General features: G+C 51.3%; 1 protein-coding gene across 4 annotated transcripts; it reads right to left on the reverse strand.

Annotated features, from left to right (window-relative positions):
* Positions 1-27518, reverse strand: KLK4 (enamel matrix serine proteinase 1). Of its 4 annotated transcripts, none has more exons than NM_213802.1 (6): positions 4241-4298; positions 3591-3661; positions 2161-2323; positions 1398-1648; positions 1175-1311; positions 1-453 (listed from the first exon to the last, which is right to left on the reverse strand). In NM_213802.1, the coding sequence occupies exons 2-6, from the start codon at positions 3649-3651 to the stop codon at positions 301-303; spliced, it is 765 nt and encodes a 254-aa protein (NP_998967.1). In that variant the 5' UTR covers positions 3652-3661; positions 4241-4298; the 3' UTR covers positions 1-300. The 4 variants fall into 4 exon arrangements, with proteins under 4 accessions (NP_998967.1, XP_020949141.1, XP_005664846.1 ...); XM_021093482.1 differs by lacking the exons at positions 3591-3661; positions 4241-4298 and adding exons at positions 9922-10078; positions 27129-27211 and having other exon boundaries at positions 2-453; XM_005664789.3 differs by lacking the exon at positions 4241-4298 and adding an exon at positions 9922-10008 and having other exon boundaries at positions 2-453.

Consider the following 27943-nt stretch of genomic DNA (forward strand, 5'->3'; position numbering starts at 1 on the left):
GTCTGTGCTTCTTATAGACTTTATTTCTGGCCTTAGGGGAAGGGACAAAAAAACTAAAAAACAAAAAAACAGGGAAAACAAACTTTCTCTACCAATGGTTAAGCGGGGCTAACCTGTGCCACTAGGGGGCACTGTGTTCAGGAAAAGACTCTCGGTGGGAGGGGACTCCTGGGAGGGAGGGGGTTGGGGGGTGTCTAGACTCCTGGGGCTGAGGGAGGAAGGCACTGGGAACCCAGATTCCTGAATTTCTTCAGCAGAGTACATGTGGGGGTTCCGTTTCATGCATCCCAGTCCTGGGAGTTAACTGGCCTGGATGGTCGTCTGTATCCAGTCCGTGAATTTGCAGAGGTTGGTGTAGACGCCTGGCACGTTGGGTTGGCCACACTGGGCTTGTCCAAAGGACACGAGGCCCTGCAGGGACCCATTGCAGATGAGGGGGCCCCCAGAGTCACCCTGTAGTGTGAGAATGAGAATCCAAAGCACAGAGAGTGGAGATTCGTGTGAGATCAGAAAAGAACCAAATGATTGAGAGTTCCCCTAATCCTACTCCTCCATGTCCTAACTTCTACCTCCGTGCCCTCCTTTTTTTGTTGTTGTTTTGGTTTGGTTTTGGCCTCTTCTATAGCACATGGAAGTTCCCAGGCCAAAGATCAAATCTGTGCCCCTGCAGTGGCAACGCCGAACCCTTAACCTGCTGTGCCACCAGGGAACTCCCTTTCCTTCCTCCTCTTCTTCTCCTTTTTTTTTTTTTTTTTTGTCTTTTTAGGGCTGCACCCGCCGCATATGGAGGTTCCCAGGCTAGGAGTCCAATCAGAGCTATAGCCGCGAGCCTACACCACAGCCACAGCAACACTGGATCCGAGCCTCATCTGCGACCCACACCACAGCTCACGGCAACACCAGATCCTTAACCCACTGAGCAAGGCCAGGCATCGAACCCACAACCTCATGGTTCCTAGTTGGGTTGGTTGACTGCTGAGCCACGTGGGAAATGCCTCTGTTTCTTTCTTTGCTTCTCTTCATTTCTGTGTCTATTTCTTTCTCGCAGTCTCTCTCCCCGTTTGTCAATGACCCCCCCCCCACAGCCCATATCTCTGTTGCTCACTGTGTGCCCCCCCACCCCTTCCTTCTGCCTCTCTCCCTGGATCCCCCCTCCCCTTCCCCCATCTCTCACGTGGCAGGAGTCCTTTTGGTCCTGGCCTCCGCCAGCGCAGAACATGCTGGGGTGGTACACGGGGCCGTAGCGCGCCTTGCAGACCTCCTCAGAAGCCACGGAGATGTTCACACACTGCAGCACTTGGGGCAGTCTGCCTGGGACGCGGAGCATCGGATCAGCCCCTCTGGCTGGGCGGAGAGCCCCTCGGCGAGGGCAGACACACCCACCCTCCTGAGCTCACCACTGGCCAGCCGACCCCAGCCGGAAACGAGGCAAGAATCCCCAGGGGTCGGGCACTGGGAGACGACGCTGATGTTCCGGACGGTGTCAGACAGCGACACCGATTCTTTCAACTTGATGAGCATGAGGTCGTTGGCCATAGACGGCTCGTTGTATTCTGGGTGCTGAATGGAGAGGCTGGCCTCCATCATCTGGCTGCCGGGTTCTTGTTCGGGCTCAAGATTGTGCAGACCCAGCCCGATGGTGTAGGAACTGAGGGCCAGCGGTGGACAGAATACTTCTGGGACACCTGCGCCCGTTATCTCCATTCTCTCCATCAACCACACTCTCCGTCCCCCCCGACCCCGCGGCCGCCTTCCTTGCTAAGCGCTGCAATAAGAGCTACGCAGCTGTGATTCAAATACTAATTCCCAATCGATAATCCGGGGGCAAGGCTTGCCTTAACTCGCTAGTAAACGCAGCAGCGGAGCTGGGATTTCAACCCAGGACTCTGTCTTTCCAAAGAGACCCCGCCCCCAGAAACCCTGGTTCCACCCTGACCACGCCCCCTAAAGCCAGGACCCGCTCCCCTCCCCCGGAGGGGGTATCCTGCATCCTGGGCCATTCCTCCCGGCGTGATCGCGACCCTGTCCCTCGCAGACAGAGACTTCTTCCACAGCGGGGTGCACTTTTAGTACCCAGAGATTGAATTTATTACGCCCCTGGCCTCCACGGACCCGTAGGACCCAGGTCCCGCCCCCATCCCCACCCCGCTCCGTGCTCACTTTTGGAAGCAGTGTGCGGCTGACAGCACCCATTGCGGATGCACCAGGACGCCCCCGCAGAAAAAGTCGTCTTCCAGGAACAGTGCCGCCTGCCAGGGCTGCGAGTGGGGGTTGCAGTCCTCGCCGTTTATGATGTGGCCGCCGTTAATGAAGGCGAGGGATCCTGAGAAGCGAGTCGGGGCCGGGGGATTTGCTCAGAGTGGGACTGGGGCTTCTGGGGGCGGGGCTCGGTGCAGGGGCGTGATCACGCCGGGAGGAACCGCCCGGGATGCAGGATACCCACTCCTGGGTGGGGGGTGGGGGGGTCTTGGTTTTAGGGGGCGTGGCCACAATGCAGGGGCGTGGTCATGGTGGGCTCAGGGTGGAACCAGGGTTTCTGGGGGCGGGGACTCGGTCCAGAGGGGCGTGGTCAGGGCAGGGGGACAGACTCAAGAGGCAGGATAAGGCCTCTTGGGGGTGGGGGGGGTCACAGTGCAGGACGTGCGGTCAGGGCCTCAGGGATGGAGTCAGATGCTGAGGGCAGCCTGGCTCTTAGGGGTGGAGTCAAGAATGAGGAGCTGAGCTCAGGAGGTGGGACCGGGGCTCCTGGGGACTGGGCTTTTATTCCACAGGTCAGGTTCCTTGGGGTGAGGTAGGGTTCAAGGGGTGGAGATCAGCGTATACGAGGTAGGGTCACTTGTCAGGATGAGTTTCAGCTGAGTGGGTCACATCCATATCTGGGGACCTGCATGCCACCTCTCCCTCTGTCTGTCTCTCTCTCACACTCACACACACACACACACACGTAACAAAGCACCACGCCAAGTTCGTGCACTACTGGGGCCACAGCCTCCCAGCACCAGCAGACCCTGGCACACAGGTGGCAGAGGCAAGGGCGACACAGCCAGACACTCAAGGAGGCAGTGCAGCCCTCTGTGGCCCTCAGAGCCTTGCCTTCTCTGGTTCAGTCTCCTGGACAGCAGCAAAAAGCTGGCTCACCCAGAAACCCCATCACAAGTGTTTCATGATGTGGGTCCCTGGGGTCCCCGCCGGCGATGGGTAACTCCCCCAGAAGCACAATCTCCCTTTTAGCCGCACTCCAGACTCCTCCCGGTCCTCAGGCCATCATCTCTCACGCCCTCGCCTCCTTGTCACTCCACAGGATATTGAGAGGCGCAGGCTGTTAGAATCTTCTCCCAATCACGCATCAGCTCTCACGAGGAGGACACCACACACAAGGATGCGCACAGCCACACACTTCCAGGGCACAGGTCGTACACATGCAAACTCCCGGTGATACGAGGAATTACACACGTGCAACCGGAACGCAATGGTCACAGAGTACTGTCACCCACGAAGTTTTGGTCCCATGGCAGAACACTGAGTCACGCCTGCAGAGTAACCAACACTGTACCTCGGGCGCAGATACACACACACACACACAGAGGTACCTGTGATACCAAGGAGGAGGTACCCCAGGAACCAGCCCCAGGGGTTTCCTGCTGCGGTCATCATTCAGCACCTGGCACGAGGGTCAGTTTCAGGTGAGTCTGGGGTCCTATGACCCAAGTCGTTCCATCTGTCTCTTTGTCCCCCCTTCCTGCCCCCTTCCCGGAATCTCATTGAGCAGACAAGAACCTATACAGCTCCCCTCCCCTCCAACACGCACACAGAATAGGATCTAAGACCCCGGCCCAGAGACCCAGAACCTAGAGAAATTCGGAGGCTGAGAAGAGAAAGAACGAGGGGGAGAGAGGGAGAAAAAAGAAAGAGAGAGAGAGCCAGGAGGAGAGGAGGGATGGAGAAAGCGTCTCTCCATCCATAAACCAGGAGACCGAGCCCTCAGAATGGAGGGAAGACAGAGACAGACAGAGATCGAGATGATCAGAGGTCATCAGAGACACGGTCATGGAGAGAGAGATTCAGAGACAGACTTAGGGAGACAGAGAAAACTGGAGAGCCACTCCTAATGAGAGTCCCATTTGGAGATGAGATCTGGAGACACAAGGTCCAGAGGCTGAGAATCACAGTGACAACACGGAGCTGCAGGGAAAGTGGATCACAGACTGTTGAGTTTTTAGGGGGCGCTGGGGACGCTTACCTGGCTGCCTGGGATCTCCCGATCCAGCGCTGGGCTGCGCTCCTGCCTGCTGCTTCCAACAAGCACCCACCCCCCGACCCCACCCTCGTGGGGCTTATAAGCCTCCTGGGCTGGGCCAGCCTGCCCCCTGGGGACACATTCCTGGGGTCAGGTGCTCAGCAGCCCTGGGCCAGGCTGCGGTCAGGAAGCAGGGGGCCTGGGGGACCTTGGCCTCACACCTACTTCCTTCTTGGTTCTCTATCCCTTTTCCCTCCTCTCTCTCTGTCTCATTTCCTTTTTCTTATTCTCTCTTGCTTCCATCCCTCTTTGCTGCCCCAGCAAAACTTCCCAGATTCAAATCCTCGGCATCACCTGTTCTGCCTTCCGAATCCTGGACAGGTGACTGCGCCCCGTGAGCCTCCGTTTCCCCATCCATAAAATCGGGGGAGGGGGGACCATTGTTCCTCCCTCCCTCCCAACATGTATCCAAAGAGACAATGTATTGTACAGCAACTCCACTTTGATAGAACTTTTTTTTTTTTTTTTGTCTTTTTGCCATTTCTTGGGCCGCTCCCACGGCATATGGAGGTTCCCAGGCTAGGGATCGAATAGGAGCTGTAGCCACCAGCCTACGCCAGAGCCACAGCAAAGCAGGATCCAAGCCGCGTCTGCAACCTACACCACAGCTCACGGCAACGCTGGATCGTTAACCCACTGAGCAAGGGCAGGGACCGAACCCGCAACCTCATGGTTCCTAGTCGGATTCGTTAACCACTGTGTCACGACAGGAACTCCCCTGATAGAACTTTTTAAAAAATGGGCCAAAAAAGAGAGAGACAGAGAGAATGCTGGGAAAGCCCCTGGACTCAGTGTCAGGCTTGTGGGAGATGCGCAATAATTGGGAGCAGGAGGAAGTCTTGGCTCATGTAAAGAACAACCTGGCACCTGCTGTGCTCTGAGCTCTGCTGTCACCCTTGAGACCCAGGAAGGGACAAGCAAACTCCCCGGGCAGGGAAGATCGGCAAACCAAAGGCAAACAAATATCTGGTAGCAGAGAACACAGGTGATGCTGGAGGGTGCCTGGGGTCAAGTGGGGTAACTGTAGTGGTCGGGGAGTCTCAGAGGAGGCGACTTTGAGGCTGAGAGCCATCATGGCACCTGAGCCTTGCAGGGAAAAGGGAAGTTGGTGCGTGCCAGGAAGAGCAAGGAGAGGCATGGACAGACCGTGCACGGAGACCATGAATGCCGGGGTTTAAGTGCAATGGGTTTTCAGCACAAGGTGGCAGGAGCAGCATGATCTTATTTATTATTTAAGAATATCCTGCATAGAGGATGCTAGTAGGGGTGAGATGGAAGCAGAGAGACCAGTGAAGAGGTGGGAGGTGGCAACAGCCCGGGTGGGAGGTGCTGTGGTCCAGAGAGAAGAGACAAGAATCAGGGAGTTCTCACTGGGGTGCAATGGGATTGGCAGCGTCTTGGGTGCGCTGGACGCAGGTTCGATCCCTGGCTGGCACAGTGGGTTAAGGATCCGGCCGTTGCTGCAACTGCGGCTAAGATCTGATCCCTGGCCGGGGAACTCCATACGCTGAGGGGCAGCCAAAAAAGAAAAAAGAGAGCGCGAGAGAATCCACATTGGGCAGAGGGGGGCTCATTTGAGGAGATGGGGGAGTCAGGTGCCAGCCAGGGGGAAGGAGATGAGGAGGAGGCCAGGATGGTGTTTTTGCGGCTCTGTCTGCGGACACGTGCACGTGCCGAGGCGCTGAGAAGGGTGGGGAGGAGGACTGCGCGGGAGGCGCCCACTGGGGAGCCGAGCGGTTGGACGGAGGAGCACCCCAGGGCAGACGGAGGTCAGGGCTGGTGAGAAACAGCGGGGAGTCATCTGGGGACAGTGGTGTTTAGAGCCATGGGGTGAATGAGATCACCTAAGGAGCGGGTGTGGACAGCGCTGATGACGGGTTGTGCGGGCAGATGACAGGGATGCTGAGGGGTGACCGTCTGTGCCTCTCTCCGTCTCTCTGAGTCTCTGTCTCCCTCAGATTCCTCCATCTCTAGCCACTTCTTAGCGTCTGCCTGGTCCTCTGGCTCTGGCTCCGTCTAGCTGCCTGCGTTTGGTCTCCTGGGGTCCCATGGCCCCTTGACCCCGCCCAGCTCCTGGGACCTGGGGCTCTGTCCAAGGGGACCGAGGAGGGTGCAGCGTGGGCTCAGGTCTCGCATCAGCCCAGACATGACTTAGGTCTGGACGGCGGGAGGAGGCGGATTGAGGCCAGCGAGAGGGACGGGACGTGGCTGGAAGCCGGGTAGGAGGGAATGGGTGTGACATCCCTCCACCTCATTCTGTGGCCTGTCCTTTGCCCTGTCCTGCCCGAGGTCAGGCAGGGGTGACCCAGGTCCTTGGGGATGGTTCCAGGATGTGGGGGGGGAGGTGGTCCCGCCACGGAGACACTTCCAGTCTGGCAGGGGGAACAGTCTGGAATGGGGCTTGGCGGGGGGATGGGGAGCGGCAGAGATGGGGAAAGACAGAAAAATAAAGTCACAGGCTTTCGATAGCGACACGGAGACAGATGGAGACAGAGGAACAGAGACACCCAAAGGGAACGGAGGGAAGAGAGGAAGACAGAGAGATATGAGACAAGGAGAGACAGAGACCCAGAGAGATGGAGGCAGAGACACACAGAGAGAAAGAACAGAGACACAGGAGTTCCCGTTGTGGCTCAGTGGGTTAAGAACCCGACTAGTCTCTGTGAGGATGCGGGTTTGATCCCTGGCCTTGCTCAGTGGGTTGAGGATCCGGTGTTGCTGTGAGCTGTGGTGTAGGTTGCAGACGCGGCTCGGATCCCATGTTGCTGTGGCTCTGGCGTAGGCCGGTGGCTGCAGCTCCAAAGAGACCCCTAGCCTGGGAATCTCCATGTGCCGGGGGAGCGGCCCTAGAAAAGACAAAAAAAAAAAAAAAAGCAAACAAAAAACGGAGACACAGAAGTTAACAGGAAGAAGAGATAAGACAAAGAGGTACAGAGACTAAGAGACAACAGGGTTAGGGACCCAAACTGAGGCAGAGGCGGACTGCAACACAGAGGGAGACAGGGAGAGAGGCCAGAATACTGAAGGACAGAGGGATGGGCACGGACAGAGGCAAAGACAAAATGACATGGAGGGATTGTACAGGCATCCTGGAGGTCATTTTTATTTATTTTTGGCTTCGCCTGCAGCATACAGAAGTTCCGGGGCCAGGGATCGAACCTGTGCCACAGCAGTGACAAGGCCAAATCCCCAACTGTTGGGCCACCAGGGAACTCCTGGAAGTCATTTTAAATATAGAAAAAAAATATATTTTTAATTTCCCCCAACTTGGCCCACCCCTAGCCCCCAAGGCCCTCCCCCCCCCAATAGTGTCACCCCATTCACAGGAACACCTTTGATTCTTCTCTCAGTTGCCCTAGCCTACCTTCTGGTCCTTTGGCTGGCATCTCCAAAACATAACTCAGACCCAGCCAGGTCTCTCCACCTCCACACCCCCGCTCCTGGCCCAGCCCCCTCATTGGGTTCTCTGTTTCCCAGTCGATTTCCCAGAGGGACATGGCTCCTGTGAATGGCTCCAGGCCCCTTCCCAGCCTCCCGTCCTCTGGGCCACCCACTAGTCTGTTCCACATGCCTCCAACACGCTTCCCTTCACACCCTCGATGACTCCTACTTCTCATTTCATCTTATCTCAAGTGTCACTTCTTCTGAGGGGCCTTGCCGGACCTCTCTCTCAATCGAATACAAGGCCCCCGTTTTCCTAGGTTTTGTTTGTTTTCTTGTCAGAGCCGCCTACATGCTTCTTCAGAGCCCTGGCAAAATTTACAAACGCGTTCCTGTTTGCGAGTTTCTTTTTCTAACACCTGCTTCTCTCACCAGCCCGGGAGCCCCTGGGGGGCAGGGCCTGGGTCTTTTCTGTTCACTGTGGAAAACTCAGAGCCTCCCCTGGAGCAGTGTGTACGCGCCGACCGGACACAGAGACAGACAAAGACGGACACCGAGAGAGAGACACACAAGGACAGACAGACAGAACGAGGAAAGAGCAGGACACGAAGACTGATGGAGAGAGAGGATAATGATATCAAACAATAGCCACACCTTCCAGCTGATAAGAGCACTCCACACCGAGTAGGGACAGGAGTAGGAAACATTTAATGGGATGAATCAATGAATGTCGAATTAATTTCATTATGCCAAGGGCTTACTCTGGTCCTGTTTAAAGTGCTTTATATTTTATTTTTATTTTATTACTATATTTTTAGGGCTGCCCTCATGGCAGATGGAGCTTCCCAGGCTAGGGGTCCAATCAGAGCTGCAGCTGCCAGCCTACAGCACAGCCACAGCCATGAAGGATCCGAGCTGCATCTTTGAGCCTCGCCACAGCTCATGGCAATGCCCAGAGCGAGGCCAGGGATGGAACCCACATCCTCATGGATACTAGTTGTGCTCGTTACCACTGAGCCACCATGAGAACTCTTCGACTCTGACTTCTAGCCTCTAAAAGAAAAATCAAGCATTCCTGATGAAGGAGTTCCTGTTGTGGCACAGCAGGTTAAGGATCCTGAGTTGTATAAGTCACAGCTGCGACTCGGATTCGATCCCTGGCCTGGGGAACTTCCATATACCATGGGTGCGGCAAAAAAAATTTTTTAAATTCCTGATGAAAATTTAGCATTCGGGGGCACCGTCTTTAAGGCATTGGCCTGCTGTGGCCCCCTTTGCCTGGCAAAGCAATAAAGCTATCTTTTTCTCCTTCACCCCCCCAAATTTAGCATTATCATGGAGATGCTGCTATAAGTGTGAAATAGTCACGAGATTTTCAAGACTTGGTACTTAAGGAAGCAAATTATAAAATTAATAATTTTATATTGACTGTAGGTTGGAATGATCATAATTTGGAAGCACTGGGTTAAAATAAAATATATTACTAAAATTAAAATTTTGCTTGTTTCAGGAGTTCCTGAATCTGACTAGTATCCATGAGGATGCAAATTCAATCCCTAGTCTTGCTCTGTGGGCTGTGGTGCAAGTCGCAGATACTGCTGGTGTTGCTGTGGCTGTGGTGTAGGCTGGCAGCTGTAGCTCTGATTCAACCCTAGTCTGGGAACTCCCATATGCCACGAGTGTAGCCCTAAAAAGCAAAAAAAATAAAATAAAAGTGTTCCCTGTTTCCTTTTGCTTTTTAAAAAATGTGCTATATAGGAGTTCCCGTCGTGGTGCAGTGGTTAACGAATCCGACTAGGAACCATGAGGTGGCGGGTTAGATCCCTGCCCTTGCTCAGTGGGTTAAGGATCCGGCGTCGCCGTGAGCTGTGGTGTAGACGCAGCTCGGATTCCGCGTTGCTGTGGCTCTGGCGTAAGCTGGAGGCTACAGCTCCGATCTGACCCCTAGCCTGGGAACCTCCATATGCCGTGGGAGCGGCCCAAGAAATGGCAAAAAGACAAAAAAAAAAAAAAAAGTGCTATACAAAAATTAATCAACAGAAGAAACCCTAATGAAATAAAGCTGGAGACCAGAAGGGGGAGCTCTTACCCCCTTGAACCAATAGCAGAGCCCAATAGGAAGAACACCCTCTTTTTTCCTGTCAAGGACTCAGCCAATGAAAAGCCAGGAGGCTCTTTGTTTACTGTAACCCCAACTCCTCCTCCCCCCCCCCCCCCCCGCTATAAAAGGGTTCTCCTCTTACCCTGCGTGGACTTGCACGTGGTTCTGCATGGTGGCTGACTGATCCCTGGTAAACCTATCTTTTCTGGAAACATCTGGCTGTCAATTTGTTTCAGGTCTACAGTCACTACTGGACGATTTTAAAGTGTACAGCTCTGTTACATTTCCATTGGATTGTGCTGACGTGGAGGAAATAAGAATAAAAGATTAGCCAAATGAAAAATCTTAAGTGGTCTTAAGTGGAAACAAACAGAACCAGTTTGTTAACCGGTTCTGGCTGGGACCACCCTTCCTGTGGCACCACAGCAGAAACTCCCCATCTACTCTTTTTGTTTGTTTTTTAAGGCCACCCCAGGGGCATATGGAAATTTCCAGCCTAGGGGTCAGATCAGAGCTGTAGCTGCCAGCCTACCCTATAGCCACAGCAACTTGGGATTTGCCACGTCTGCAACCTACACCACGCTCACATCAACCCTGGATGCTTAACCCACTGATGGAGGCCAGGGATTGATCCCACATCCTCATGGATATTAGTTGGTTCTTAACCTGGTGAGCCACAACAGGAACTCCTGTGATCTGCAAGACTTCTGATCACATTCAAGATTAGGAGCTAGAATCCTAACCATGACCCAAAAACCCACATGTAATCTGCCCCATTTGTCCCTGTTCTGACCTCCTCTCTCACCCGCTCCCCATCGATAACTCCAGCCACACCTGCATCCTCAATGCTTCTTATATATGTGAAACATGTTCCCACCTCAGGACCTTTGCACCTGCTGCTGTTTCTCTTTGCCCAGATATCTACCTGCCTCAGTCCTTACGTTAGGGGACCACTGACTGAAACTGCCCACCTTGGCCAGGCACAAAAAAAGGCCCTGATAAGGAACGTGGTGCTGCCCTGAGGACTGACCAGGAGGATTTAGGAGGGGCCAGTAGGAGGAAGGAAACAACCAACTTCCCAGAATCCTTGGCGCTGGAATCCATCTTGGCTGAGAGCCTCACATGCCACCAAGAACTCCGAGCCAGACCAGGTACAAGCCGAGCAGGATGGTTGGCCAGGGATGACCCGGAAACTAAACCCAGTCCCATAAAACCTGAGCCTGCAAGCCACGTGGCCGTTCTACCGGGTTCCCTCACCCTATGGCCCTCTGCCCTGATGCCCCTTCCCAATAAAGTTTTTGGCTTTGTCAGCACACGTGTCTCCTCAGACAATTCATTTCCAAGGGTTAGAAAAGAGCCCGTTCTCGAGGCCTTGGAGGGGGTCCCTCTTCCTGCGACACTTGTCGACTCTGTCCACTGGCACTGAATAGAAACGTGGAAACAGAGTTTTGGGGGCAGGAGAAAAAAAAATAGCTGTACTCCTTTGCCAATCAAAGGAGGGTCACAGCAGGCTAATGCCCTGAAGACTGTCCCCCTACCGCCTTGGGAGAGATTGGGAGGTGGTTTTATAGTTTTGAGGATGGAAACTCAGGATGCAGATAAGGATTAGGGTAGAGGTGAGCTGGCGTCTGGTGTTCAGCGGACTGGTGATCTTTTTTCTGGAGTAAAGAAGGCTTCATTAACATCTTCCATTTGTTGGGGGTTTGGGTTCCATCAAGAACTCAAAGCTATTTTTATCTATATTCCTTGAGGTGGGACCAGGACCCTGCCCTGAGGCTGCACCCTTGTCTCTTGACAGCTCCTCCGGGGTCTCTGCATCCCCTCCCTTCCCTGATTGGTAAATGTTTGAATTTTGCCCTTTGGAACTCGGGAAGGGTCCTGGAGCCTGAAGCTTATTCCCTAAAAATAAGCAATGGGGGGGGGCACACAGGAGCCCCACAGGGCCCTGCCCAGTTACACACTTATTCAGATTTCTTAAACACCCCCTCCTCAGAGAAGCCTTCCCTACTTCCCCCCCAACCTCCACCATCCCCCCACCTAGAGCGGCTCTGTTACTTTATCCTTTTTTTTTTTTTCTTCTTTTTCTTTTTAGGGCCACACCCGGGGCATATGGAGGTCCCCAGGCTACGGGTCAAATCGGAGCTACAGCTGCCAGCCTACACCACAGCCACAGCAATATGGGATCCAAGCTGCATTGGCGACCTACACCACAGCTCACAGCAATGCTGGATCCTTAACCCACTAAGCGAGGCCAGGGATCGAACCTGCGACCTCATGGATGCTAGTCAGATTCATTAACTGCTGAGCCAACGGGAACTTCTACCCTTTTATTTTATTTTATTTTATTTTGTCTTTTGTCTTTTGTTGTTGTTGTTGCTATTTCTTGGGCCACTCCCGCGGCATATGGAGATTCCCAGGCTAGGGGTCGAATTGGAGCTGTAGCCACCGGCCTATGCCAGAGCCACAGCAACGTGGGATCCGAGCCGCGTCTGCAACCTACACCACAACTCACGGCAATGCCGGATCGTCAACCCACTGAGCAAGGGCAGGGACCGAACCCGCAACCTCATGGTTCCTAGTCGGATTCGTTAACCACTGCGCCACGACGGGAACTCCCCCTTTTATTTTTTTAATTAAAAATTTTTTTTCTTTTTAGGGCCACACCTGCCGCATAGGGAAGTTGCCAGCTTGAACTGGACCTGCAGAAGCCGGACTATGCCACAGCCATAGCAGTGCCAGATCTGAGCCACCTCTGTGACCTATGCTGCCACTTGCAGCAATGTCGGGTCCTTAACCCACTGTGCAAGGCCAGGGATGGAACCCACATCTTCACGGATACTATGAAAGGCTCTTAATCCACTGAGCCACAACAGGAACCCCTACCCTTATTATCAGTATCTACACTCTGATCATATATACACACACACACACACACACACACACACATCTCCTTTGTTTTTTGCATATATATGATATAGCCTGATTATTAGCATGAAATATATTATGTCAATCTGCATTCATTTCCAAATGGTGCCGTAAGAAATTCCCACAGATTTACTGGCATAAAACAACACACATTTATTCTATTACAGTTGGGAGGTCAAAGTCCAAAGTCATTGTCACTGGGCTGATTCCTCCTGGAGGCTCTAGGGGGAGAGTCCATCCCCTTAGCCTTTTCAGCTTCTAGAAGCTGCCCACAATCCTTGGATCACTTTTTTTTTCTTTAATTGGTCACCAGCATTGAAAGATGGGGACATCATGGGGTTCTCATCATGGCTCAGCAGAAATGAATCTGAATACTAACCATGAGGATGCAGGTTCGATCCCTGGCCTCACTCAGTGGGTTAAGGATCCCCTGCTGCCGTGAGCTGTGGTGTAGGTTGCAGACACAGCTCAGATCTGGTGTTGCAGGGGCTGTGGCGGGGGCCGGTGGCTACAGCTCCGATTCGACCCCTAGCCTGGGAACCTCCATGTGCCGCAGGTGCAGCCCTAAAAAGATTTTTAAAAAGAGAGAGAGAGGGAGAGATTGGGAGAGCTTAAGCATCTCTTGAAAAGGCCATGACAGGTGTCAACTAAGCATCTGCATTCCCAGTGGCCATAATCGTAATCCATAATCCATCCCTTGCAGGCTCCGAGTGGCTACCGCCCTGGGGGCGTCCTATGGTTTTCCTTGGCTCCCAGCCTGTCGGCTTCCCCCTAATCTGCCTGGCCCCAGGTGGCAGCAGACTCTGTGACCCCAGTGAGGAAGGAAAAATAGAAAGGTGGATTCTGACTTGGGCACCAAGAGAGCGGAGGGAAAGCAAATGGCAAATGACAACATCATCATCGTCATGCAGCGGACTTGGTATAGGAGCTATTATCACCCCCACTTCACAGATGAGAAAAATAAGGCCCTGAGAAGCTGAGAGTCATTTGCGGCGCCAAGCGGGCTGGGTGTGAGTACCCCCCTCACCCGCCTCTGTGCACCGAACCGCTGTGCAACACTGCCCCCTTGTGGGGACAGAGAAAAACACAGGGAGAGAGAGAGACGGGCGAGGGCTGAGACCAAGGAGGGGCCCCCGGTTCTTTGAGCCTCAGCAGCCAGCGCTGGACCCAGAGGTGGGAGCCGAGGAGGCAGGCGCAGCCCAGGCTGGTGGCGGGAGCAGGGGCCGCCACCTGAGCTTTGTACCTGGTAACCAACCTCTGAGCCTTGCGCTCGGTGAACTCAAGCCTTTTTTTTTTTTTAATATTTTTTTTCTTTTTTGGCCGCCCCGCGCATGGCAGATGGAGGTCCCGGGCTGCAACGCAGAATCCTCAGCCCTCTGTGCGCGGCCGGGATGGAGCCTGCGTCCGAGCGCTCCCGAAAGATGCCGCGCCCATCCCGCTGTGCCCCGTTTTTTGGTTTTTGGTTTTTGTTTTCTTTTTAGGGGCGGCAAATGGAAGTTTGCAGGCTAGGAGTCGAATCGGGGCTGCAGCCGGTGGCCACAGCTTCACCGCAACACCAGATCCCCAACCCACTGAACGAGGCCAGGGATCAGACCCGCATCCTCATGGATACTAGTAGGATTCGTTTCTGCTGCGCCACCACGGGAACTCCTCCCTCGCGTCACTATTCTTAATTCTCTAAAACCACGAACCTGTCTTTTAAAAAGGCAGAGATAGATTCAGAAATACGGCTTTCCCCATTATAGAAGGAAACCAGTTTTTTTCACTGGCTCTATTCGTTAAGGCGGCGGGGGAGGTGAAAAAGGAAGCACTTGGTTTTTACTTGCTGGGGGAGAGTGTTAACTAATCGCTAACAATGCCCAGGGCATGCTGGGTAAAATTGTTTTTCCCAGATTAATTTGCTAATATTCCCATTAACCTTAAGATGTTGCTGCTTTTTGCTGTCTCCACCATAAGCAAGGAGAAACCTAGGCAAAGAGTCAAGTCATTTTCCGAGGCTCCACAGTAAGAAACAGTGGGGTTTGAACCCAGGGAGCCTTGCATGAGGATTTCTGTATGTGTAACATCATTTCTATTGCATTTTTTTTTTTTTTTTTTTTTTTTAGGGTTGGACCCACGGCCTTTGGAAGTTCTCAGGCTAGGGGTTGAATTGGAGGTATGCCTGCTGGCACAGCCACAGCAACAGGGAATCTGAGGGGAGTCAGCGACTGGCTCCAAACCACAGCTCACGGCCACGCCAGATCCTTAACCCATTGAGAGAAGCCAGGGATCGAACCTGCATCATCGTGTATACTAGTTGAACTCTTTTCCACTGCACCAGAATGGGAACTCCTCTACTGCATGTTTTAGATGAGCTGTGATTTCCACAGGGTACCAAAAGCAAAAATGTTTACTAAACATTTTTTACTAAAAAGGTACAGAGTGAGTGAGAAATCTCCACTGTGACCTCACGTCTCATGTCTGTCCTGCCTGTCCTGTCTGTCTTGTCCTTACCCCTTCTTCAAAACAAAAGAACGAAAATATATTTCCTGGGTCCTCTACAAGGATTTTTGCTGCCAGAACAAGTGAGTGGAAAGATTGAAACCCAGCAGTGCCCTTGGGGCTCCTGGGCACACAAGCCTTTCTGTGTTCCCCGCTTCTTGTTTATAGGGAATAGGTGGTAGGCTTCGGATCCTCCCTGAGTTCCAAAGCGTAGGTCCAAACAATCGCTAATTGCAGAAACCAGGGAGGAGCCGTCAAGAGACAAGGGTGTGCCTCAGGGCAGGGTCTGGCTCCCCCTCAAGGAATGCACCCAAGAATCTCTGCAGAAGGAAAGCCCCCAACAAAAGAGAAACAGAGGAGGACCAGAATCCCTCCTGAGGGCACTAAACACCAGCTTTGAAGAAGAATGGAATCTTGGAGTTGCCAGCGCAGTGGTTAACGAATCTGACTAGGAACCATGAGGTTGCAGGTTCGATCCCTGGCCTCGCTCAGGGGGCTAAGGATCCGGCGTTGCTGTGAGCTGTGGTGTAGGTGGCACCTTGGATCCCACGTTGCTGTGGCTCTGGTGTAGGCCGGCGGCTGCAGCTCCGGTTGGACCCCTAGCGTGGGAACCTCCATATGCCGCGGAAGCAGCCCTAGAAAAGGCAAAAAAGACAAAAAAAAAAAAAAAAAAAGAAGAAGAAGAATGGAATCTTGTATGGACCCCGATCTTTACCTATGGCTCTATTTTCTATGCTCAAACTATAAAACCACTTTCTAATCCCTCCCGGAGGAAGACACAGTCTGCAGGGCATTAACCTGCCATGGCCTCCTTTGCTCAGCAAAGAAATAAAACTATTTTTTTCTCTTTCACTCAAAACTCTGTTTTCTCATTTCTATTCAGCCCTGCTGGACAGACCGAATTTCAGTAACAAGATGTGTCTTTATTTATTTTCCTCTTGCCTTTAACCACCAGCCTGGGCTTTTGTTTTTGTTTTTGTTTGTTTGTTTGTTTTTCGGGGCCCCACCCGCAGCATATGGAGGTTCCCAGGCTAGGGGTCTAATCAGAGCTACAGCTGCCTGCCTACACCCCAGCCACAGCCACACCAGATCCGAGCCACGTCTTCGACCCCTACGCCACAGCTCCTGGCAACACCGGATCCTTAACCCACTGAGCGAGGCCAGAGTCGAACTTGCAACCTCATGGTTCCTGGTTGGATTCGTGTCTGCTGCACCACGATGGGAACTCCTGAGCTTCTTGAAAAGTAAGGTTTCTCCTGGTGCTCAGAGCACTTGGTGGATTCTTCTTTCTGTTATAAACATCCAAGACTTGTAAGGCCTCATTAACTTCAAGGTTTGTGAAACACTGTTGAGATAATTACATAAGTTATAAGACAATGGCTGCTGTGAAAATGACAGATGATTCATAATTATATCTATGAGTATAAAGCTCTCAGCTGGCAAGACATTCCCTCTCCCTCCTCCACACCCTAAAAACCTTATTACTCATTTTGTGGTGATCAGACCTGGCCAGAAAAAGCAGATTGAAAATAAAGCACATAAGATTGAGTGAAAAATGCACATAGGTGTTGTGGTCCTTACGTGTGGTTCGGAAAAAGAATGTTCAAAGCTCATAGTGAGGTGAAGAGAAAGAAGAGGGGTTTTTTGGTTTGTTTTTGTCTTTTTAGGGCTGCACCTGCAGCATATGGAAGTTTCCAGGCTAGAGGTCGAATTGGAGCTACAGGTGCCGGCCTATGCCAGAGCCACAGCCATGCCAGGTCCAAGCCACGTCTGTGACCTACACCATAGCTCACGGCAATGCTGGATCCTTAACCCACTGAGTGAGACCAGGGATTGAACCTGCATCCTCATGGATACTAGTTGGGTTCATTACTACTGAGCCATGAGGGGAGCTCCAAGAAAAAAGAGTTTATTGAGAAAAGAGATGCCTCTGATGCAGTGTGATGACTTCCTGATGATCACAGAGAGCCCAAGTGTGGGGTTGTGTCTTTTTACAGCACAGGGAGAGAGGTGAGGGTTCGATCCCTGGTCCTGGAACTTCCACATGTTGTGGGCATGGCCAAGACAAAACAAAACAAAACACCTACCACTGTTACATTAGGAAAGCTGTTAATAAGAGAATAAACCCTATGAGTTATTACAAGGAAAAAAGGTTTTTTTCTTTTTCATCTATATGAGATGATGGGAGTTTGCGAACCTTATTGCAGTAATTATTTCATGATGTAGGTAAGTCAAATCATTACACTGCACACCTTCAACTCACAGGGTCGATTATATCTCAATACACATGGGAGGGAAAAAAAGGAACGGAAATCAATCGAAAAGTGAATAACCAAAATGTGAGGCCCTCAAACAAGAAAAATAAACACATAAAATGTTAAGAAAGACCTCCTGATTCTGGAGTTGGTTACGAAGTTTGTGACACTCCTTTAGTTAGTTGCATAAGTTATAAAATCATGACTAAGTGTGAAAATTAGCGACGACTCCCTTAATTGTTATCAGTGCCGGTAATAACACAGCACCAAAGCTTCCCTGGCTTATTGCCTAAGGTGCACTATTTTATTATTTTATTTTTTGGCTGCGCCATGGGGAAGTTCCCAAGCCAGGGATTGAACCCACACCACAGCTGCTGTAGTGCCAATGCCAGAGCCTGAACCCACTGCACCATGAACGAACTCCCAAGGTATATTGGTTTTTTTGGGTTTTGTTTTTTGGCTTTTTCCCTTTTCTTGGGCCGCTCCTGCGGCACATGGAGGTTCCCAGGCTAGGGGTCGAATCGGAGCTGTAGCCACTGGCCTACGCCAGAGCCACAGCAACACAGGATCCGAGCCGCGTCTGTGACCTACACCACAGCCCATGGCAAGGCCGGATCCTTAACCCACTGAGCAAGGTCAGGGATCGAACCCGCATCCTTGTGGATCCTAGTCAGATTCATTTCCGCTGAGCTACAACGGGAACTCCAGCAAGTTAATAATTGCTCAAGAAAGGCAGCAGATTGCCTGCAAGGAAGCAGGCTTGCTTAACGATAAAACCATAAAAAAAGTACAAGATATGCCTCGGGTCATGAATGAAAGATAAGATCGGGCCTGACTTCAAGTTCAGCAAGACAATGATCTTTCGGACCCAGGACAGGAACGTAAGGGAAAGACGACCTCCCAAAGCCAGAGCCCCTCATTATTCGGGAACCTGAGATGAGGCAACATATTTTAGCATCCGTTGCCACCCTTCTGCCTGGGACCTGGAGTTTGGCGCCTGCCCCCCCCCCCCCCGCCTCTACATGGACTGAATCATGAGCCACGGCAGGTGCCGACCTGCAACCCCCCCTGAGCAGAGCTTGGGGTGAACATCAGGACTGAGGCATTCCCCTGCTCCAGAAAAACTGGCAGAACAGGTCTCCAGATAGTCAGACATTGTAGGAGAAGATGTTATGACCCCAATTCTTGCATCTCCTTGTATCTAGAAAAACACGAAATGCCTTCACAGTGCTGTCGGCTCCAAGGGACTTGTAACCTTCAGGAGAATCGCAGCAACTTCTGTGAAATGCGTGCAGGGCTGCAGGCACCTCTCCCTTCTCCGGTATCACATAGGCACTGATATTTTTTCCCCTTGCCTCTCTGGGGCACTATTCCAGAGCTATCTGAAATAGTGCTGCCCAGGCTCTTTTATTTATTTATTTATTTTTTGCTTTCTCAGGGCCGCGCCTGCAGCAGCTGGAGGTTCCCCAGGTTAGGGGTCGCATCGGAGCTACAGCTGCTGGCCACCGCCACTGCCACGCAGGATCCGAGCCACGTCTGCAACCTACACCACAGCTCATGGTGATGCCAGATCCTTCACCCACGAGCGAGGCCAGGGATCGAACCTGCAACCTCGTGGTTCCTAGTTGGATCCGTTTCCACTGAGCCACGACGGGAACTCCTCAGTTTCAGTTTCTAGACAGTCTTTCTTGAGACCCAATGCCAGAGGCAAAGCTTTCTGGAGTGTTATGTTCCATCATCCTGAAAGCAATCCTGTAAAGCTGTACTACCAAGCTTATCATTTCACAGACGTCCAATACAGAGCAAAGCTGGGGCTGAAACTCAGCCTCTGTCCACAGGTGTCAAATAGAAATGCAGAGACGGGGCTTGGGGCAAAGAAGAAAGAAAACAGCTTCATTGCTTTGCCAGGCAAAAGCGGCCACAGCAGGCTAATGCCCTGAAGACGGTGCCCTCCCTTGGGAGAGATTAGGAAGTGGTTTGATTGATTGGGAGCAGAAAATAGGGCCACAGATAAGGACCGGGGTAGATGCAAGCTTATGTTCTTCAAGCAGGTGCGGCCCTAGAAAAAGACAAAAAGACAGGGGAAAAAAAAAAAAAAAAAAGACAGACAGAGCCGTCATGGCTCAGTGGTTGATGAATCTGACTAGGAACCATGAGGTTTCAGGTTGGATCCCTGGCCTCAGTCAGTGGGTTAAGGATCTGGTGTTGCCAGGAGCTGGGGTGTAGGTCGCAGACGCAGCTCGGATCTGGCGTGGCTGTGGCTGTGGTGCAGGCCGGCAGCTGTAGCTCCGATTCGACCCCTAGCCTGGGAACCTCCAAAGGCTGCAGGTGCGGCCCTAAAAAGTTAAAAAAAAAAAGAAAAAGAAAAAGGTAAAGTTAATCTTTATATTTTATTTAACCTAAAACAGACTGCAATAGTCTGAACACGTACTTAATACAGACATTAATGTGATCATTTACTTTTATAAGAGGTCTTTGAAATCTGAGGTGTATTTTCTACTTACAGTATATCTCATTTCAGACTAGCCTCATTTCCTTCCTCTTTTTTGCTTTTTAGGGCCAAACCCACAGCATATGGAGGTTCCCATACTAGGGGTCAAATCAGAGCTGTAGCCGCCGGCCTACACCACAGCCACAGCAACGCCTGATCCTTAACCCACGGAGCAAGGCCAGGGATCGAACCCGCATCCTCACAGACACTATGTTGGGTTCTTAACTCACTGAGCCACAATGGGAAGGCCTCATATGCTTTGATGCAGTCTAAATTGCAAGGAGAGAAAACCTCAGGCCATGTCCTATGATGGGACTTAATGAGAACATTTAGGAGGAAAAAGATGGCACCAATGCCTTTGAGAATCCAGAGTGCCCATGTGGGCATCCTCCTTTGTGGAAAAGATAAGGTCGATAGCTAAAAGCCTTATGTGGAACCATTGCAAATAAAGCTGCTATGAGCATCTGTCTGATGGTGCTTTTAAGTTGCATTTTTCTCATGATTACAGATGTTGAGGGAGTTCCCGCTGTGGTGCAGTGGGTTAAGAGTCTGACTCCAGTGGCTCAGGTTGCTGCAGAGGCTCAGGGTCTATCCCCAAAGGCACAGTGGCTTGAAGGATATGGTGTAGGTCCCAGCTGCAGCTCGGATTCAATCCCTGGCCTGGAAGCTTCCATATGTGTCCCTTAAAAAAAAAATGTTGAGACCTTTTCACACGCTGTTGAAGAGATGTATTGGCCTTTTGCTACCTTCTGCTGTAAAGTAGTCCTAGCTTTGGTTTCCTCTCAAGGAAAGAGGTCTTGAGATATTTTCTAACTTCCTTAATGTACATAGAAGTTCAACCTTCCAGCTCTGCTGTGGCTCCAAGGTAACAAGCCCAACTAGAATGCCTGAGGATGCAGGTTGGATCCTTGGCCCTGCTCAGTGGGTTGGGGATCCGGCACTGCTGTGAGACGCCGGGTAGATTGCAGACACACTTGGATCCTGCATGGCTGTGGCTGTGGCATAGGCCGGCAGCTCTGCTTCCATCTCTAGCCTGGGGACTGTCATATGTTGCAGGTGCAGCCCTGAAACGAAAAATAAAATCATCCTTCCCATGGGTATTCGTTTCTTGGGGCTGCTGTAATAAAGTCCCACAAACTGGGGGGCTTAAAACAACAGAAATGTATTCTTTTACAGTTTTGAAGATCAGATGCCCAAAGTCAGGGTATCTATAGGGCTGTTTTCCCTCTGAGACTCTGGGTAAAATAGTTCCTTCTCTCTTCCAGCCTCTGCTGGTGGCTGGCAATCCTTGGCACTCCCCAGCTTGCAGCAGAATCACTCCAAGCTCTGCCTCTGTCTTCCCATGGCTTTCTCCCCCGTGTCTCTGTCTTCTCATCACCTTCCCTCTTCATATGAAGACACCAGTTATACTGGTTTAGGGTCCACCCTCGTTCAGCATGACTTCATCTTGACTAATTATTTGCCATGACCCTGTTTCCAAACGGCCACATTCTGAGGTCCTGGGGATGAGGACTGCAACATATTTTTTTTGGGGGGGGTGGGGGCACAATTTAACCCAAATACTCTAGACTCAGTGGCCTTTTGCCCCTGAATTATGTCCAGGCTCCATCTTGGAAGCATTGTTGAAATTGGTAGAGCATCCTGAAATTGGTAGAGCATTGTTTGGTCTTCCTGCACCCACGCTGGGGCAAACACGGTACATGAAGTGGAACTGTCATCCCAGTGGTATGTAAAGGAGTTTGACCCATCCACGGTTCAGATAGGTTGAATACCTCGAGAACCGGCACCCGAAGCCACCGGACTCCTGCCACGTTCCTGGCTTTCCCAAGTCAGTTCTTCAACGGGCCTCAAGGTGGCGCCATATAGCAAATGGTGGATTCATAATAACACGGGTTTAAAATTCCTTCTTCCCTGGGTGCTCGGCAGTGCCTCTCATCTTGAAGAGGAACAGGAATCGCCAGGGGATCTTGCTAACCTGCAACTCCTGATTCAGCTGCTCTGAGGAGGGGCCAGGAATAAACTCCTCAAACTGGATCCTAGGGGATGCTTAAGTATCAATGACTCCCTTCACATTTGTGCAGGCAGCTTAGGGAACTCTGGGACAAAGTTAAGAAAGAATAGTAAGAAAGCTCTGGAGTTCCCATGGTGGTGGTGGCGGCGGTGGCGCATCGGAAAGGAATCTGACTAGGAACCACGAGGTTGCGGGTTCGATCCCTGGCCTCGCTCAGTGGGTTAAGGATCTAGCCTTGCTGCAAGCTCAGGTGTAGGTGGCAGATGCTGCTCAGATCCAGCTTTGCTGTGGCTGTGGTGTAGGCCAGCAGCTGTAGCTCGGATTGGACCCCCTGCCTGGAAACTTCCAGATGGCATGCTGGATCCTTAACCCACTGAGCGAGGTTGCAGATCAAACACGCATCCTCACGGATCCTAGTCATGTTCATTACCTCTGCCCCACAACCAGAAGTCTCAAGGCAGGTCCTAGCATCCAGAACAGGAAACAGATGTTCTGCTGAATTCATCACCTCTGGACTATGGAGCAGACACTATCCATGCGGGGGGGGGGGGGGGGGACTAAGCCCAAGGGGTGGGGGTGGGGCACTTAGGCATCTGGAAGTGGAGGGAGAGCTAGGTCAGGGTCATCGGAGGAAATCTAGGGTCCTGGATTGACCCCCCCCAAAAAAAAACCTTTCATTGTAGGAATCCTTCTTATCCTTCTCTCTGGTTTTTGTTTTTGCTTTGTGTTTTTGTCTCTCCCGTTTATCTAGCTAGCTAATTAGCTATCTACCTATGTAGTGTGTATGAATGTATGAATGCAACTTTTTTTTTTTGTCTTTTTAGGGCCACACCCCTGGCATATGGTGGTTCCCAGGCTAGGAGTCCAATCGGAGCTATAGCTGCTGGCCACAGCCACGGCCACAGCAACACCAGATCTGAGCCGTGTCTACGACCTACACCACAGCTCACGGCAACACCGGATCCTTAACCCACTGAGGGAGGCCAGGGATCGAACCCATGTCTTCATGGATACTAGTTGGATTCGTTAACTGCTGAACCAGGACAGGAACTCCCTGTATCTAGCTTACTGAGACCTTCTCTCAATTTCCCTAAGTCCTTCCATTGAACCTTTCTCTGTAGTTTTGTTTTAGTCTTTTTTTATGGTTCCACATAGGGCTGGCTCCTTCTCTCTCTCTTCTCTTTAAATCTCTGTGTCTGTACACACCTACAATTAAAAAAGATACATGCATCCCTATGTTCACAGCAGCACTAGTCACAATAACCAAGACATGGAAACAACCTGAAAGTCCGTCGACAGATGAATGGATTAAGAAGATGTGGTACATATATACAATGGAATATTACTCAGCCATAAAAAAGAACAAAACGATGCCATTTGTAGCAACCCAGATGGAACTAGAGAGTCTCATACTAAGTGAAGTAAGTCAGAAAGAGAAAGACAAATTCCATATGATATCACTTCTATGTGGTATCTAAAACATGGCACAAATGAACCCGTCTATAGAACAGAAACAGACTCAGACATGGAGAACAGACTTGTGGTTGCCAAGGGAGAGGGGAAGGGAGAGGGATGGACGGGGAGTTTGGGGTTGGTAGATGCAAACTATGGCATCTAGAATAGATAAGCAATGAGGGCCTGCCATACAGCGTAGGGAACTTGATCCCATCACTTGTGATCCTCAACGTGATGGAAGATAACATGAGAAAAAGAATGTATATATATATATATGTATGACCGGGTCACTCTACTGTACAGCAGAAACTGAGAGAACATTATAAATCAACACTACTTTAATACACAAAACTTAAAAAAAAAATTCTGTCTCTAAATCTCTTTTAGCCTTTTTTTCTTTTTTCTTTCTTTTTTTTTTTTTTTTTTGCCATTTCTTGGGCAGCTCCTGCGGCGTATGGAGGTTCCTAGGCTAGGGGTCGAATTGGAGCCGTAGCCACTGGCCTACACCAGAGCCACAGCAATGCAAGATCTGAGCCACGTCTGCGACCTACCCCACAGCTCACAGCCACGCCAGATGCTTAACCCACTGAGCAAGGCCAGGGATCCAACCTATGACCTCATGGTTCCTAGTCAGATTCATTAACCACTGCGCCACGGCGGGAACTCCGAGCCTCTCTTTCTTTAAAGCTCTCCGTCTCTCTCCCCCATTCCCATCCCCTCCCTCTTCCCCGCATCATCACCTATCTCCCTAGCTTTGACCCTGCATCCCTCTGTTTACGTTCGTTGGCTCAAGTACCTTGTGGTTTCGGGCGTGAGCTCAGGACTCCTACTCTCTCGATTCACAGCCTGGCAGCGCCACGTACCACCTGCAGAAGGGGAGCCAAATTCACCCAACCTCGCTGCCCTGGCAGCCTCCTGACTTGTTGAGCTCCTCCCTCCTGAGACACTGCTGTCACAACCAGAGACCCGACATGCCACGAATGCAGCGAGGTGTCTGGCACTCAATAAATGGTAGCTGTCGTCATTGTCATCGCTATCATTATTATTAATAAAAGCTAACCCACTGCCAACCTCCCTGTAGCCAACAATTAGATGCTTATCTGGTGTGAAGAATGCATGGGGAAGGTCCTCCCACCAGCAAAATTGGGGCTACTCCCTGACCTCGGTTTCTAGCCAGGATCACCCCAAGAGCAAGGGCACTGGGGTGGAGGACGCGCCAGCTTTCCGAGACACACCCGATGACATGTTTTGTCCTTAGTCTTGGCCTCTCTGACACCCTGAGCCAATTCGGGGCATTTGGTACGTGTGTTGGGGTGGCGGGGTGTTCAAGCAAGAATCAGCCACATTGGGGTAGATTAAGGGGCTGATTTAACAAGTTAAGGGTGTATAATCGTATCAGAGGGTGGCCCCAGTGAGTAGAAACAGACAGGAGCACACACACCGCTTCCCTGACCTTGCAGAAGAAACCCAGCCTTCTGGACACTCTTTTTGCTTGTTTACTTAAAAAAAAAAAATTTTTTTTTGGTCTCTTTGTCTTTTCTAGGGCTGCCTCCATGGCATGTGGAGGTTCCCAGGCTAGGGGTCCAATCGGAGATACAGCTGCCGGCCTCCACCACAACCACAGCAACGTGGGATCCAAGTCACATCTGCAATCTACACCACAGCTCATGGCAATGCCAGATCCTTGACCCACTGAGCAAGGCTAGGGATTGAACCTGCAACCTCAAGGGTCCTAGTCGGATTCGTTTCCGCTGTGCCACGATGGGAACGCCAAGAAGCTTATTTCTTTTTGTGGTTGTCGTTTATTTTTTTCCGCTGTACAGCATGGGGACCAAGTTACACATGCATGTATACATACTTTTTCCTCCCATTGTTGTGTTGTGATATAAGTATCTAGATAGAGTTCTCAATGCGACACAGCAGGATCTCATGGTAAGCCCATTCCAAGAGTGATAGTTTGCATCTATTAACCCCAAGCTCCTGATCCCTCCCACTCCGCTCCCCCTCCAGGGCAGCTGAAAGTCTCTCCTCCAAATCCATAATTTTCTTTTCTGTGGAAAGGTTCCTTTGTGCTGTATATTAGATTCCAGTTCTAAGTGATATCATATGGGATTTGTCTTTCTCTTTCTGACTGATTTCACTCAGTATGAGAGTCTCTAGTTCCGTCCATGTTGCTGAAGAAGTTTATTTCTTGCACCACCACAGCCCACTTCGCACTGCTTTCATCACCACGCAGCAAGCATACTCCTCCCTTAATGCAAACTATTTACCGTCATAGGTCCCATCCCGGTTCCCGGGCCAGCCTCCCTGCTGGCAAGGACAGAGCTGCATCAACGAAGAGGAAGTCAAATACGTCCAACGCCTAGGCTTTTAGTTCCTGGAAACTTTATTTCCCCCATCACCTCTGTATCAGCAAACTGAAAATCTGTTACAGTAGCCCAGACACTTGAGGTTTTAGTCTCTCTCTCTCTTTTTTTTTCTTTTTAGGGCCACACCCGAGGCATATAGAGATTCCCAGGCTAGGAGTCGAAGTGGAGCTGCAGCTGTCGGCCTACACCACAGCCACAGCAACACGGGATCAGAGCCGCGTCTGTGACCTTCACCCCAGCTCACAGCAACACCAGATCCTTAACCCACTGAGCAAGGCCAAAGATTGAACCTGAATCCTCATGGATAATAGTCAGCTTCCTTCCTGCTGAGGCCATTTTTTTATAAATTTATTTTACTTATTTTATTTATTTATTTATTTTTGTCTTTTTGCCTTTTCTTGAGCCACTTCCGCGGCAATATGGAGGTTCTCAGGCTAGGGGTCCAATCGGAGCTGTAGCCACCGGCCTACGCCACAGCCACAGCCACAGCAACGCAGGCTCCAAGCCGTGTCTGCGACCTACACCACAGCTCATGGCAACGCCGGATCCTTAACTCACTGAGCAAGGGCAGGGATTGAACCTGCAACCTCATGGTTCCTAGTCAGATTCGTTAACCACTGCGCCACGATGGGAACCCCGAGGCCATTTTTTTTTAATGGCCTCACCTGCTGCATATGGAAGTTCCCAGGCCAGGGACTGAATCCCAGCCATAGCTGCGACCTACAGGGCAGCTACAGCATTGCTGGATCCTTTAACCCACTGGGCCACCGCAGGACCTTCCCAGCTAATGTCTTATTGCTTAGAACTGGATCACGTGGCTGCCCGGGTGCAGGGTGAACAGCTTTATTCAGGTCACATGCCAGCCCGAGCCAGACACCCGCTTGGGCGGTAATGCCTTGTGGAGAATGACAGCTTCATTTCTGTTTAGCTCAGCTTGCCCTGTGCTAAGTCAGACAAGTTCACGGTCCCTCCATCTCTTCCTCCTGGCTCACGCGCTTCCCTTCTGATCTCCTGTTCACCCTGGAGCCTAAACCGGATCCAGGATACATAAGGCTTCTGCCATCAGGGGTCAGAAGCATGGCGATGGGGTGGGTGAAGCCGCAAAGCCCACTGCGTCTCCTAAACTTTTTGCGTCGTAGTTTTAGCAAAGGCCACATCAGGAAAGTATTCAACTGTTTAAAACTTTTGGAGAAACTAGAAACTACCCCCATGCTGAGTCACAGCAAAAAACGGGCAAATAAATTGAAGTACATTGACACAAGAGTATAACGTGCAGCAGTGAGAAGGAAACGTTTATGACTGTAGACAAAAACCAGAGTGAACCGAGTAAATATAATCTGGATGCTGAAGTCTACAACTTACCTCTCCGGACGTGTCCGTTTCCTCGACGGCCATTCCCGCCGCCTTCTTGGGGGTACCGCTGCCGACCACCGCCGACCACCGCCGATGAAGAGGTGACTCGAGGCTCCTCCCAGACAGGGTGGCCCCACCCTTCTTGCTCATAGCTGATTGGACCCAGAGGCAGCACCTGACCTGGGAGCAGCCAATCTGCTTCTCGAATGTGAACTAAGAAAAGCCAATCCCGGGGGCCAGTTATCAGGGGGGATGGCAAGGAAACAGAGGATGCCCTTCGGAGGAAAGGAGACGAGAGCGACCAGGAAAGCAAGGTCACCTGGAGGTGGGGAGAGCCATCCCAGAGGCAGCTGCTTCTGTGCTGATGTTTTCTGATAATTGTTGTTAACTCACCTCTCTTTTCTACTCTGGCGGATCAGCAGCTCCGCTTTGCTCTCTCCCAGCAGCCAGCATGATCTTCTTTTTTTTTTTTTTTTGCTTTTTAGGGCTGCACCCGCGGCATATGCCCAGGCTAGGGGTGGAGTGGGAGCTGTAGCCACCGACCTACGCCACAGCCACAGCAATGCTGGATGGAGCCACTTCTGCAACCTACACCACAACTCAGGGCAACGCCAGATCCTTAACCCACAGAGCGAGGCCAGGGATCAAACCTGCATCCTCATGGATACTAGTCGGGTTCTTAACCCGCTGAGCCACAATGGGAACGCCTGGTGATCTTTTTCTTGTCTGTCTTTTCCTGTCTACACGTGGTAGGAATTTTTCTGATTTGCTCGTGGCAGTGTCTCCAGCATCTGAAGACCATTGTTGGCACGAAATCGCCAGCT

Source organism: Sus scrofa, chromosome 6 (genome assembly GCF_000003025.6).
Source record: "Sus scrofa isolate TJ Tabasco breed Duroc chromosome 6, Sscrofa11.1, whole genome shotgun sequence".
NCBI lineage: Eukaryota > Metazoa > Chordata > Mammalia > Artiodactyla > Suidae > Sus > Sus scrofa.

Coding starts and splice junctions, on each gene's coding strand:
- KLK4 (XM_021093482.1), bottom strand. CDS start 9,994: ATGTTTCCAGAAAAGATAGGTTTACCAGGGATCAGTCAGCCACCATGC. Junction 1,649..2,160: donor GCCGCACACTGCTTCCAAAA/GTGAGCACGGAG, acceptor GCTGGCCCTCAG/TTCCTACACCATCGGGCTGG. Junction 454..1,174: donor ACCAAAAGGACTCCTGCCAC/GTGAGAGATGGG, acceptor CTCACACTACAG/GGTGACTCTGGGGGCCCCCT.